At 50.4% G+C, this 13,969-nt stretch overlaps 1 protein-coding gene across 4 annotated transcripts in view; it reads left to right on the top strand.

The window, feature by feature from the left end:
- The window catches only part of Kcnab1 (potassium voltage-gated channel subfamily A regulatory beta subunit 1), a 293,246-nt gene that overhangs the window by 193,478 nt on the left and 85,799 nt on the right, over nt 1-13,969 (top strand). For all 4 annotated transcript variants that reach the window (XM_078043522.1, XM_078043521.1, XM_078043523.1 and 1 more), the window contains exon 2: nt 3,395-3,438. In XM_078043522.1, coding sequence (XP_077899648.1) covers nt 3,395-3,438 — 44 coding nt within the window. The remainder of the gene's footprint in view (nt 1-3,394; nt 3,439-13,969) is intronic.

Genomic DNA, 13,969 nt, shown 5'->3' with positions numbered 1-13,969 from the left:
ATTTGTGAAAGAGCTGTGAGCTTGAGACTGGCATTGATACTGCGACGAGGTGACGCTTGACTCCAGTTCTCACTAGGCCATTATCACCTTAAAAGCAGAGAGGCTGATGGGTGCTCTGTAAAGTGACACTAGGAATTACATTTAAGGCCTCTGCCAGGGAACTAGGCATTACCACAAAGGCAGCTCAGCTACGTCTCAACAGAGCACAGGGCCTGCCTCCCAGAAGAAGAGAGACACCACCTCCCGTTGTCCAGAAGCCCAGATACCTCTCCCGAACCTTTAAGGGTTAGAATTTCCAAAATTTGACTGACAAAGCCAGGGCCCCGTGCCCCCGTATTGATGTCATTCATTTCTAATATTAGCCGTGGAGCATTTCAGGTTCACCTGGGAAAGAGGAGCTTTTATTTTTGAGTTGAACAGAGCAGATACTAAAAATGAACACAGTGAGACTCGCTCCTGGTACATCTGATGCAGATAAAATAGGTGGACCTGTGCAGCGAGACTGTTTTGAATCCAATGGGAAAGGAATTTGATCACATTGGAAATTTGATGTGCTCATAGGGTTTTTAGGTAGCCTCACTCGTGAGAAAGTGTGGAGGAACTATGAAATAAAATGAAATTATGTGAAGTTTGGTTGCAGAATGTCACACAAGATGATTCTATGTAGGCTTAAGGGGAGGGGTGACAGCCCAGCTAGATTGTAAACTTGGTCATTATTTGAAGTTTCAGCCACACAAACAAGTTACCAAATGGCACGCCTTGGACTCATTAGGTCACATGTGTGAGGCATCTGTCATCCAGCAGGGTTTCAGTGGAGGGGAGCGGCTGGACAGTCGCCACCTCTCTCCTTAGTATTGCACAGACACTGACGGAGGCAGGAAGACACAGGTGTGTCATCTGAATAATAGAAACAGAGGCAGGATCTCATGCCCAGAACTGGAGGAAGTTCCTCCTCCCTCTCCATCTGCAGAGTGAAGGGCACCATGAGTCAAGAGTGCTGACGTCACCCAAGTCATGCAAAGACTTAAGCCAGGACGGAGAAGGGCGATGAGCCAAATGACCCCGACACCTCTAGCATGGAAAATGCCGGCACTTTATAAATGAACACATGGTTCATAACCACTCTGTATAGAGGAGGAAGACATTTAGAGACGAGAAATAGGGAATAAAGAGTTAAAGGAATAAGAACACTAAGGCTCAAGGTGGGGACCTAGCACCATGGCATCAGTATTTATTTGTAATTGAACTTGCCTTACACTTCAGATTTTTCTCAGGCCTTTGCTCCAGAAAAGCTGACCTGCATGTTTAAACAGCAGTGGGGGCTGGGGGGAAGGCCACGTTTATCTAGTTCTCACTGCTTTGCAGTCATTTTTGCTGAATTCTCAAGTCCAGTCTTCAAAACCCACAGCGGAGTGATCATGATTGTCTGAAGTCACTGTCACAGAAAAATAGGGCAAATAGGTGCTGAGCTGTTCCTCCTAAGTACCCTCTGACACAAGCTTGCTTTGTTTAGTTTGTTAGGAAAACCTCTTGAGTCTAAAGCCTTCACCTCCGGACTGTCTCCCTCTGTGGGGTTCTGCACCCAGTTGCTCCTCCCTGTTGTTCTCAGAATCACTGAAAGATATTAGAATTGCGTGAAAACCCTTAATAGGTCCCTTTTCCCCATGACAAGCATGAAGTCGTGCAACTACAAACCTGTGCAGCTCCCCACGATTATGTGCTCCCAAATATCTCCCCGTGGGACACACCCCAAGGCTGTCCTTTGTTGGACTTGAGGTTTCCTGGGGGGAAGGACTGCACCTTGCTCCTCTCTATCAATCACAGCACCTGGCATGCTGGGACACTCTGGCCTCTCAGGGAGACTTAGAGACTCCTCCATGCTGAACATCTCTAGTTCAAGACTGCCATTCAGTGATACTGTACTTTGTTTTGGTTTTGATTTGGTCTTTTTTATTCTCCCCACTATAGAGCTTTTTCTCTAGATTCCTATCTTAACATCAGTAGATGTTTAGACTACAAAGAAAGGTCTTCTGGTTGCACAACCTGTGGATTTCTGAGAATCTGCTGAAAGCGCAATGTCTTATGAAAAGCATTTTCACAGAGTCCAATTCTTTCCCTCCTGCTTAGTAGCTTAGACATTCCTCACACATTTCTTACATGACAGTTATCTTGCAGTGGGAAACATCCATGAATTTGGGGAATTTAGCAACACATCTGTTGGGGGGGGTCTCAGAGTAGGATGCCACCAAGAAGCACTCCTCCTCCTGTTTGTTTACTATGTCACATGCCAGCACACAGCGACATGTCCTACCCCTCAGTGGGAATGCCATGCCAGGCATTGCTACCCCGTCTTACTGTTGAAGAAACTGAAACTCAGGAAAAGGACAGCTGCTTCCCAAGGCCACTGGCCCCTTGTGACCGTGGGTCAAAACCCCAGGTCCTCCAATCCTTTGCATCACAATGCACTTTTGACTATACTATGAAATTACATGTGTGGCTTCAGTGGCAGTTTAAGAACAACCACTGTAAGCAGGAGAAAAAAGCTTAGTGCAGGCGAGTGTACTGATCACACACTCTCAGGCTGCCAACCTGCAGCAGCACCGCTGGCTGGAAGGCCCGTGCCGTGGGCTTTGCCTAGGGGACAGCAAGAGGAAAAGTGTGTCTGGCCCCAGAACAGGGAGGCACTGTCCCCAGGTCACAACTGTTGAGCTGTGCCTCTTCGACTGGACCCCAGGCTGCTCCTGGGAGCCATCTCCTCCCTCCCAATTTGTAGTCTTCTGCCACGTGTCGGTCAAAAGACAGAACAACGGGCCGAATCCAGATTCCTCAGGTGGAAAGGCAAATGGGTGCCAGTAGAAAGAAAAATGTGCTTCTTTTCCTTGATAAGCTTTTTGGGATGAAAGCAAAATTGTTGAGGAGGAAAAGGAGACTCGTTTTGAAAGGCACTGTTGACCTCCCTGTGGTCACTTTATGTCACCTGGTGTTTAAGAAGTAGAATTCAGGCTGGGTGACCCCAGAATGCTGTGGGCTCTTCTCTGGATTTGAAGGTCACTTTGTTAGTGTGGGCCACGGGCATTTAGGGCCAGCTGTGTGTCAGTCTCCATGAGGGTGCTGGGAGGTTGGTGGGAAAGTGCCTTGCCCTGGAAGAACTCACATTCTAGAAGGGCAGAGAACAAGTTGGAAAAGAGACCATTTGGGACTGAAACGTGGGGGATGCTTGGTCCTTGTGCTGAGCCTGGCAGATCTCAAGTTTGCCAGTTGGAAAGGCAGCTGCTTCCCCAGGCCACAGAGGCTCTGCCTCTCCCTGGACAAGGAGCATACCACGTTCATGGATGGGCTGCACAGTTCCACCTGAGGAGCAATGACCATGTGCTGCTTTTTCTTTTCATTCTAGGAATCTTGGAAAATCAGGACTCAGAGTTTCTTGCTTGGGTCTTGGTAAGTACCCAGGGAATCTCAATGGGTGGCTGGAAGGTGGAAGGCTGGGGAGTGGTCAGGGTGATCGTGGCTCAGTGGGTCCAGGCACAGCGAGGCTTCCTGGCCAGCACTGCTCCCCTCCCCTTGAGGTTTCCCCTGCCCAGCAGGACCCTGTCCTCTGCAGACCTCCCCACCCAGTGGAACGAAGGACCCCTGGGTGCACCTCTATGCTCCCCAGCAGCCCCTCAGCTCCCCTGAATTTTTTCTATCCATAACATTTTTCCTTTGCCTAACTTGCTCACTTGTTTTCCTATATCATCACATATTTTATATACTTTTATAAATATGGGGGGCAAGGTGAGATGCATACATAAGTGCCCTTTCACATATATTAATCAATAAAATATTTTATTCCTAGAGCTGAGGGCAGGGCTCAGTGAGAACTCTTGCCTACCGTGTGCTAGGTCCTGGATTCCATCCACACCACTGCAAAAAAAAAATAAAATAAAATAAAATCTTATTCCTCACAGAAAATGAAAATATTGAAAGAGGCCCCACTGGAGATGGCAGCTGTGAGACCATAGGATGACTGACATGGGGAAGTCTGAGTACATGGGGGGACCTGAGGCATCTGGATCCCTTCAGACCTTGGCAGAGTTGGCCTGGGCATCAGACATCCAACAGCACAGGGACTGTACCTGCAGCCCAAGAAAGCCTGGGCTAGGGCAGCCTCTGGGGATGTGTGAGAAGTGGCCAGCTCACAGCGACCTCTGTGGGGGCTGGGAGGTGTTCTGCTGGGATCTATGTGGAAGGGGAGAGAATCAAAGGAGGCTCTGAGATGTTCTGCCTGAGCACCAGGAAGGGTGGAGCCTCGTCCAAGACTGAACTGAACTATTAAAACCTAGCAGATGAGATGTGGAAGAAAAGGAGGGGCTAGGGAGGAGAGAGACCAGATCCACTGTGGACATATTAAATTCGAGATGCCTATTAGCCGTGAAAAGTTGTCAAATAAGTAAACGGACATATGAATCTAGAATTTAGAAGGAATCTGGGACAACATGCAAATTCGGAGTCATTAATGTGTGGATGCTCTCTAAGTCGTGATGCGCTGAGACAAGAACTCTAAGAGGGAGCTTAGCTTAGATAAGTGAGGCAGGTGATCTGAGGCCCCAGATTTCCAACTCTGAACAACTGAAGAAACGAGGATGAGCCGGCAAAGTAAACTGAAACTAGTGTGGGGAGAATCAGGAGAGAAGGAAGTCCTGGAGCCCCAGGAAGGTGGAGGGCCCAGGACTGCAAAGTGCTGCTCCTAAATCTAGCAAGACGGGGGCTGAGAATGGACTGTCTGGTTCACATCATGGAGGCCACTCCTCCTAAAAGCAGACTGAAAAGCACATATTTTTTCCTAGATTTTTTTTAAGAACAGGCTTTATGGTAAAGACTGAAAAGACTGCTTTTAGGAGGAGTAGGGCTAGAGTGGGCAAAGAAGGCAAAGAGCACAGATTCTGAGGCCAGCTGGGGCCTGAGGGTGCTGGTGGCATGGAGGCGTCTCACTGAGGCTGTCTCTTCTGGCCACCATGTTCCCAGTGGTCATCAGAAGCAAGGTTGTCAGAGTTAGTGAGGGGGAAAGAGCCCTGGAAGTTGGAAGGGAGAGGAGAGGAGAGAGCAGAGGGGCGAGCCACCCAGGGCATGCATCACGGCGGCTGGATGGCCTGGAAGTCCTGCTTAAGATTCAGGTTAAGGGAGGTGCAGTGAGACCATACCGTGGTTGTGGGGTTTCTCTGCCAGGTGCAGCTGCGCAGGTCCAGGTGGGGTTTTATAAGGTAGGAAGGAGGAAGGAAAGAAGTTGAGGGCGTTGGAAGGGCTTATTGCAATGGTGGACCTTGGGTGTCACTTGGGAGGGGAATGAGGATGACAGCCAGGAAAATGAGCCAGGAGCAAGACAAAGACTGCAGTGGGGCAGTGGCAAGTGGCTAGGACCAAGGCATCCTGCAGGGGCCAAGGGTTGCTGGAATGAGCACACTGGAGAGGGGCAATTGGAAAAGGGAGGTGGCCCAGGGTTACGCTGTGGTGCTAAGGATATCTAAGGGGTGGCTGGGGTGCAGAGGTGGGAAGCAGGCACCAACAAGGGTCACTGGACAGTCAGTGTGGCCAAAAGGGCTGAAGAGACAAAGAGAAGACTCAACTCCAAGGAGGGGTGTGTGTAGGGGTGCCGCGTGGGGTCCTGAGGATGGGTCAGGGCTGGTGTGAGGGATGCGGACGGCTTCTTCCTGCTGGTGGGACCTGGGAGGTGACCATGGCCTTTGCTCTCCCCAAGTCTAAGGTAATTTAACATTTGCTTAGTTTATGGCTCTGACCCCATTAGTGTTTAGTAGAATTGGAAAGACCCCAGAGATTCCTTATCAGGAACAATTTTTCCCTACATTTTTAAAGAACAGGCTTTATGGTCAATAATTACTCTGTACTCATTATTGAAAGAAATTACCTATAAATATAAATTTAAAATACAGTGAAGGAGGAAAATAGAAATTATTAAGAAATTCAAATATAAATTAAGAAATTAAAATATATAAGTAGAGAAATCAACAAAGTTCATTGAGCAATTGTCTTAGAGTTGGTAACTGTGGTGAAAAATAGTTTGGTCAATACTATATGGAAAACTCAACCCAAAGCGCCTACCACTGACAAGTTCAAGAGTCCCCAAATGCCTTGTGTCAACGAGTCCCAGGGGCCTGCCGAAGTGTGCATTTTTGTTCAATGCAAGGGGTGAGCTGGGGCGTGTGATGGTTCCTGGGCAGCAGCGCGACGTGATCCTGGCGGGAGCTTCAGGTGTCCCGAGCCTGCCCACCACATTCTGATACTGCAGAGAATAGGTCAGGGCAGCAGAGCCCGTGCTGACCGAGCGCTCTTTGGAAACATTCCTGAGCCGCCTCTGTAAGCCAAAGACACAATACTCAGCCTTAGATCATATCAGGCTCCGCAGACCCCAGCTGTCCAGTCCAGGTGGAGCCTGTTCACTGCAGAGGCCCGGGTGTCAGTTCAGTCATGCCCCCAGTTCAGCTGGAGCTGAAATGAAGTGGTGGAACCACCTGGCAGGGCTGGAGACCAGCACAGCGCAGACCTACTAACATAGCGAAGCCCTGGGCTTGATCCCCAGCACCACAGCCACAACAGCAAGACCTCCAGGCAATTGAAAGACCAGAGACATCTACAAAAACTTCAAAGGTCAGGGTTAAAAGTGACAATTCTGGCATCCTTCCACATCAGAGGAGAAACTAGGAACTCTGTGCCCTTCCCAGCTTTCTTTCTTATTCTTTCTTTCTTTTCCTTTTTTTTGGGGGGTGGGGGGTGGGGTAGTCAGGGTTAGTCTCACTAAGTTGCTGAGGTTGGCCTTCAACTTGCCATCTTCCTGCCTCAGCCTCCAAGTCTCTGGGATTACAGGCATGCACCACCACACCCAGCTGTTCATTCCTTCTTAAGCAAACATTTGTGAGGCCTGGCACTGTGCTGGTTTACAGAGGATCTTGAGAGGAAGTCGGCAGGAACCCTGCTCTCGACTCATTCATGGTGCAGTGGGGATGATCAGCAGGCAAAACCAATGGGCAGTGTGTTTGGCAGATGCCACAGTGGAGAGCAAGAGTAAACCGAGCATAGGGACAGCTCCTGGGGGACTTGGGGTGGCTCCATGGGGGAGGTGCCCTGGACCTAGACTTGAAGGAGTGCAAAGGGAAGAAAAACCACCAGACAGGCAGCGCCACATGCCATGCCTAAAGGGAGACCTGTGGAGGGGACTTGGAAACCAGTGGTGTGTACTGGACATGAGAGGGCAGGTGCTGGGAGGTAGGAAGGGAGGCTGGAGGGGAAGCAAGGCTGGACCCCAGGGCCCTGGTGGCCTTGCTGATGCACTTAGCTCGGCTCCTGGGGCTCCATTCCCCTGAGTCCTGGGGTTCCAAACTCTTGGGAAGGGCAAGCAGGAAGCGGGGCAGGGCTCCACCTTCTCTACCCTCTTCATTCCCTTCCACAGCTTCCGTCAATGTAGCTCCACTTTTTCTTCATATTGTAAATTTTTAACAATAAACTTTTTAAAGAGCTGTTTTAAGGAAACAGCAAAACTGAGCAAAAAGTGCAGTTTCCATAATGCCCATCCCCCACACAGGCATAGCATCCCCACCAGAGCAAACCAATGTGGGGGCGTTGGTGACAATCGAGGATCCACATTGACACATCACCCAAAGCCCATGGTTTTGCACTGGGGTTCTCTCCCGCTGTGCATTATGGGGCTGGGACAAGTGGGTCACAGCAGGTACCTGCCAGGATGGTATCATGGGTCCTGCTGCCCCCACATGCTCTGCCTACCCATCCTTCCCGCCCCTGAGCTCTAGAAATCAGGGATCTTCTCCCACCTCCACAGTTCTCCTTCCTGTGTAGTTGGACTCATACAGCCTGCAGCCTCTAAAATTTAAAGCATATGCAAGTGGCTTTTTCACTTGTCTATGTTTTAAGTCTCCTCTGTGTCTTCTCATGGCTATGTCATCTTTTTTAGTGCTTTATATTGCCACGGGTGGGGGTGGTGTTCTCTGCCAAGAAGTTTTGAAACCTTGCTTTCATAAATGAAGTGCCACTAAGCTTGGATCAGGACTGGGACATGGTCAAACGCGTTAGCATTATTTCCTGGCCACAATGTGAAGCTGCTTAGAGGGGAAGCTTTGAAACCAGAGACAGGAGAGTCATATCCGTCAGAGGTGAGGTGATGGTGAGACAGAGAAGGAAGAACAGTCAGGACCTTTGACCTGCGGTATAGAACAGGAAGTCTTCCAAGCAGAGGGGCCAGGCTCCTGGACAGGACATGAAGGTGGCCCAGCTGAAATCCCTGCAGGCAGGACTGCTAGAGGAAGCTGTGGGAGCACACACAGGACTCACACTGTTGGGGGTAGTGAAAAGCCTGTGCCCTCCCAGCTCCAAACATGGGCAGAACACGGGAGCTCGGGAGAGACTCTAGGCTGCCAGCACAGACCCAAAAACTTCCAAGGGCGCATCTGTGGCTGCCACTGAGGTCAGCTGGGAATACAGAGGACAATGTTGGGACAGGTTTGGGACACCTGCCTACCTGAAAGCAGAGACAGCCTGTTTTTTTTTTCTACACACCTGTTCTACCTCTAGCAAATCACAGTATCTGACAAGCAGTAGGTTCTTGAATGTTTACTGAGGGAATAACTGGCAGATAGGGTGTGGTCTGGATCTAGGCACCAGCAGAGAAAGAGCAAGAGCACCAAGCCTCCACCTGCTCTCCACCTGCCTGGAGGCTGTACCTGCCACAGGGCAGGCTCACTCCACCCTGGGGTTCTGTTCCTTCAGGCAGCACAGGCCAGCCTCCTCCTCGTTCTTGTCCTTGTCCTGGAAGGAACCTAAAGTATTTTACAGCTTGGAGAACCCACGCTGTCTCTCAGGAGGTGTTTCTCCTCAACTCCAGCTGCGCACTGGAATCACCTGTGGCTTTTAAAGGTGCCGATAACCAGCCCCACTGCGCCTTCTGAATGTGGCCCTCTTGGCGCAGGTGTTCCTAAGGGGCTGCACTGGTGGGCGGGAGCAGGGTCAGGGTGGGAGCTCCTGTCCCGACCAGGTGGCAGGAGATGGAGAGTGCGGAACTGCCACCTGCTGAGCCAGGTGCCTGCAGCCTCCTGTCACTTGGTAGCTGCTGCCCACAGACTAAGCACCTGGAGTTGGAGGATTTCCACTGCACTGAACCACCCAAAGGGAGAGGTGGGTCTGCCTGGGGGCTTCTTCGGAGCCAACAGCAGCGGGCAGCTTGGGTTGACCCCCACCCTGCCATTTGGCTCCTACCAGCTAATCCAGGCTTGCTCTATGGTCCCCCCGATGGAGACCACTTTCTAGAGCAAAAGCAGGACTCTCAAAAATAAGCTGGGGCCTCTCTTGATTGCGTTGCTTCTGTGCAGAATGTACTCCTGGCTCGTCTCCCTCTTCCTCCGAGATGCTCTCACTGTGCTAAATATTTTGACACCAGGAGAACATGACATTAAATATTTAACATGGATGGCATTCTTTTTATGACACCCTCCGTGATTCCCATGTTTGTTGCTAAGGCCGCTGTAAAGGAGCCTCCTCACCTTTTATAGCAACACAGGCCTCAATATTTATAAAGTGCCTCCAGACACTGGAGAGACCATTTTAAAAGTGCCATCTCTTAAAGAGTTTTGCAATTTTTCTGCATAACGCCAACAGCATGAACTATCTTAAGACCAAAATACCCACAGAATTTAAGTGGTGCATGAATATTAAACACACCCCAGAGTCTTAGGCTTGTCACTCTTCCTGGAAAGTCTAAGTTGAATAAATGCCACAGTGCATACACTTAAGCAGGGGCTGGTATTTTTACAAAATGGATGTTAAGTGGAGGTTTAATGGCTGAGATACTTCTTAAGAATTGCGGGTCACGTGATTGCCACGAGAATCCCCAGTGGCCGTTGACGGCTCACCTCTGCTCACAGGAGTCCATTAGGAGCAAAGGTATAGCCAAGGGCGGGAATGGCCACCTGATATCCCAGAGTGTCAGAGCTGGAATTCTGAAGAGAACCTGTGAGACCAAGAGAAGGGTCTGAACGGAGAAGCTTTGTCAACAACCCGCGCACACACCTGGCTTCCTCCAACCCAGGTGCTACCTGCCTCTTGGGAGAGCTCTTGAGGGTGGAAACTGCAACAGACTCAATGATCCCCTCAAGCTCAGGCCCTGATGCTCTTCTTGGTCTTTGGTGTTTTCATGGATGCCCAAAGATATGGCGGATATTGAGCTGGGATCTGGCCCAGAGCCTCACACACAGCCTACCACGGGGACCTGGCTCAGGCTGGACCTGGTGTGAGGGCGTCGTGTCCCAGAGGACACCCTGCATTTTAAAATCATGTTTGCTGCTGATGCCGTTTTGGGTCTGACCTGCCTCCTGCTAGATCATCAACTCCAGGCACAGGGAGACGTCACCCTGTGATCACTGGTGGGGTGAGTGAGTGAGCATCAGTATCTTGGATGCTGAGAAGCTTAGGTGCTGTGGGAACCCACACGGGTGCTCCCTGAGCTAGAGTTGGGGAGTCGTAGGCACCTTCCTGGAGGAAAGGTGCTGAAGGGCGAGGAGGGTAGGAAGCAGCCCGTAAGGAGGAAGCAGGGAGAAGAGCAGTCACAAGGGTGCCACGGAGGAGGAGAGCAGAGAGAGGCTGGAGGCAAGGTGGGGACAGTGCCACTGGAGGAGGGGCAGGCGAGAGAAGCCATGGGTGTGTCCCTTGCTGCTGGGCATCCTCTTGGCGTCTCACCGGGTCTGGGCTGGAGGCCCAGCTCCTGCAGTCCCTTTCAGTGGCAGTGGCCCATCAGGCCCTGGACTATATGCTGCCTGGACTCAGTATTTGTCTGCCTTTCCCACTGCCTGTGGGGCCAGAACAGAGATGGTGTTATCATTTGCATCTTGACCCTGCCCACCAGCCTGGTAATGGGGCAGTAGAGGGGGCTCAATAGTATTTCCTACATGAGAGGCGATAGCACCTGGGACCAATGACCGGACCTTTAATGCACGTAATTAGGATATGAGCAAGCTCAACTCCCTTAGGGCCTCTTGTGAGCATTTCGTCTGTTTTTCATGCATCACTGTGGTCGTCTGATATTTCCACTCACCGACAATTTCTGCTGTTCTGTCTGACTGACAGTCAGTGCCTGTCTTGAATGCATGTTTTAAAATGGGGGCCTATGCTTGGGATTTGTGATGTCCAGGAAGCCAAATGTAATTTCTATACCAGTGGAACTTGAATGTGGTTCTATTTGGAGGGATTGGAAGCTGATAACGTCACTCTGTCAAATGCCAGATTGGAGCCACGCGAGGAAAATGGTAGATTCTCAGCTACCTCAGCTAAGGGAAGGGAACGGTGACGGAGGAGACCAAAATGCATCAGTGTCTGTCTTTGGGGTGTCTCTGTCCTTCTGCTTGAATAGGGTTGCCATAGGCATGAGCCCCTGTCAGTGCAAGACCCAGGTGGTGGTCCATAGTTCATTCCATACGTAGGAACAGTAAAGATCCGGTGCCCCTCCAGCAGGGCGTCCACCAACCTTTCAGACCTCTGTGAACCTGGCCCTCCCACCCAGCACCGAGGGGGAAATTCTCTCCTGCCTCCCTCAAACAGCTGTTTGTCACTTGCACCCTGCTCTAGCTGCTCTGGTGTCCCTTGTAATCTTGTCCCAGAAAATGAGGCTGCTGATACTCTTTTATTCCCCCTTTTTCTATTTCCACTGAGCTATTTTTGTTACAGTCATTCCCTGCACTGGGATCTTCGCAGAAGGTCATGGTGCTTATAAAATGAAGGGCAAAGCACCAGAGAGAGCATCTGGAAGGAGTAGTGTGTAGCCGTGTGGTCAGGCGGAAGGCCCTGTGAGGTGCCCAGTCTGGGGTCAAGGCCACCTTCGACTTCCAGTGTGACTAGTTCTTCCCCTGCTGGGCCCAGAACTTACTGTCTCTCTTCCCACACTCTGAAGCTTCTTGTTGTACTGGGAGCTCAGAGAGGAAGTGAGTCTAATCTTATGACCACTTGACCCACTACTTGGGCCAGTGGTCAACTCTGGGTGCCGGTACAGTCACATGGGGAACTTTTAAAAGTCCCTGTGCCGAGCCTTTCCTCAGACCAGACACCTGGTGGGTGGCGCCTGGGTTCCCTGCAGGGTCCTGCTTCTTGAGCCAGCGTTCAGGATCCCTGGCCTGGACAAGGAGTCCAAACGGGCTTCCTGTGCGGCTGAGGGCAGTTGCTTGCTCATTAGTGGCTGAGCCCACTGTGGAGCCTGGAGCACCCGAGAGCACTTTGCTCCCCACGCAGCCTGCAGGAGGCCCAGTCAGAGTGGGGCACAGGCCACTTTGGTGACCAGGGCAAGAAGCAAGTGGCAGGTGAGGTGTCAGCTTTCCATTTATTTTTGATCCCCAGAATTTTTCCAGGGACAATGGCATACACCTGCAATCCCAGCAGCTTAGGAGGTTGACGCAGGAGGATCACAAGTTCAAGGCCAGCCTCAGAAACTTAGAGAAGTCCTAAGCAACTTAGTAAGATCCTTTCTCTAAATAAAAAATAAGAAGTGTTGGGGATGTGGCTCAATGGTTAACCACCCCTGGATTCAATCCCTGGGACCAAAAAAAATCAAGAATTTTGGATTTTTTTAGTGTTTTGATCTTTTCACCACTCTCCACATGTCACTTCAGAATAATCCCCGATGAATAATAAATTGTCCTGAGCTTTATTTGTGAAGATAGTTGGGGTCCCCAGAATTGGTTCATTCCACCAGTGACTTTGACTTTCACCAAGATCTCTGGAAAAGTTCCTAGTCTTCCACGGAACCTGTGCTGCTTCAGATGTTCTCTCTCTGGGGATGGGAGGAAAGGTGACACTCGGTGAGTTCTTTCATGCCGGCTGCTGTGGATATGGCCATGCACTGAGGAGATGGTGGGGCTGTGGAGTCTCCCTTTCCAGATGCCCTTCCTGCTCGTCAACCACTGAGCTCACTGCTTGGAACTTGTGCTCACTGCTTGGAACTCAGAGTGCTCATGAGTTTTAAATGAGCCAATTAATGTCTGTAAAGTGCATGTCACAATGCCTGGCACAATGAAAGTTCTAAAAAGAGAAGCTAGCACCCTCATCCTCTCCTTCAGTTCTCAGGACCGTGCTGTGAGCGAATGTCCTTATCCATTTCAGTGCAAAGAGAACTAAGTCCTGTGCACTTGATTTCCAGCATATCTGAAAGGAAATTAGAAAATCTATCCTTCACGGTTGTTGGAAAATAAAAGAAATAATTACGGACCTGGTTGGTGGTTGGGCTGCAAAACTAAGTTTTGTTGGAGAGACAGCAATGAGCAAACATTAGACCCTGTCCTCCTGGTGGGGTCCCTGGGCTCTGCATCCTGCCTGACCTCAGGAACCATCATGCAGGGTGCACGCCAGATCTCTAGTGGATATTCTTCACTATGGTTGTGCATGCTCATCAGCAGGCAGGGAGCTTTGAGTCCCAGGAGTTGCCTTTAGGACCACTTTGCTTCCCACAGTCGGGCCTCTGTGCCAGCAGGAGAAACTGATACCATTGCTGCTGTAAGACAGTTAATGCTGCTGTCATTTCACCACAATGGCTCCCAGCAACCAGGCCCACCTCCCAGCACTCCAGATGCTCTCCCAGTGTGTACTTGGATGTGTGGCTGGTGAATTCCCAGCCCACGAACTCAAATAGAGACCACAGGCAATTCTTTCTGACTAAGGTGTTTCTAGCCATGAATTGGAAGAGGCTCCACAGGAGATAAGCAAGTCCATTGAACGTTCCTCTGCTGCTCTCCTTCCCCCTCCGTTTGCTCACTATAAGACACTCCAGGAGCGTCCCTAACATACCAGGTCTTACATGGCCTCTGGGGATGACATGCTTGTTCCTGGGTAGGTTTTGGAAATATCTCAAGAAGTCCTGATTTTTGTGGTTGAGAATGATCCAAAGGACTGTGACAATGAAAATATAGCATTTGTGTCTTTTGATGCCTCT

This window comes from Ictidomys tridecemlineatus, chromosome 3, assembly GCF_052094955.1.
Source record: "Ictidomys tridecemlineatus isolate mIctTri1 chromosome 3, mIctTri1.hap1, whole genome shotgun sequence".
NCBI lineage: Eukaryota > Metazoa > Chordata > Mammalia > Rodentia > Sciuridae > Ictidomys > Ictidomys tridecemlineatus.
The sequence above is the reverse complement of the archived record's forward strand: the minus strand, read 5'-3'. Positions and strand labels throughout refer to the sequence as shown.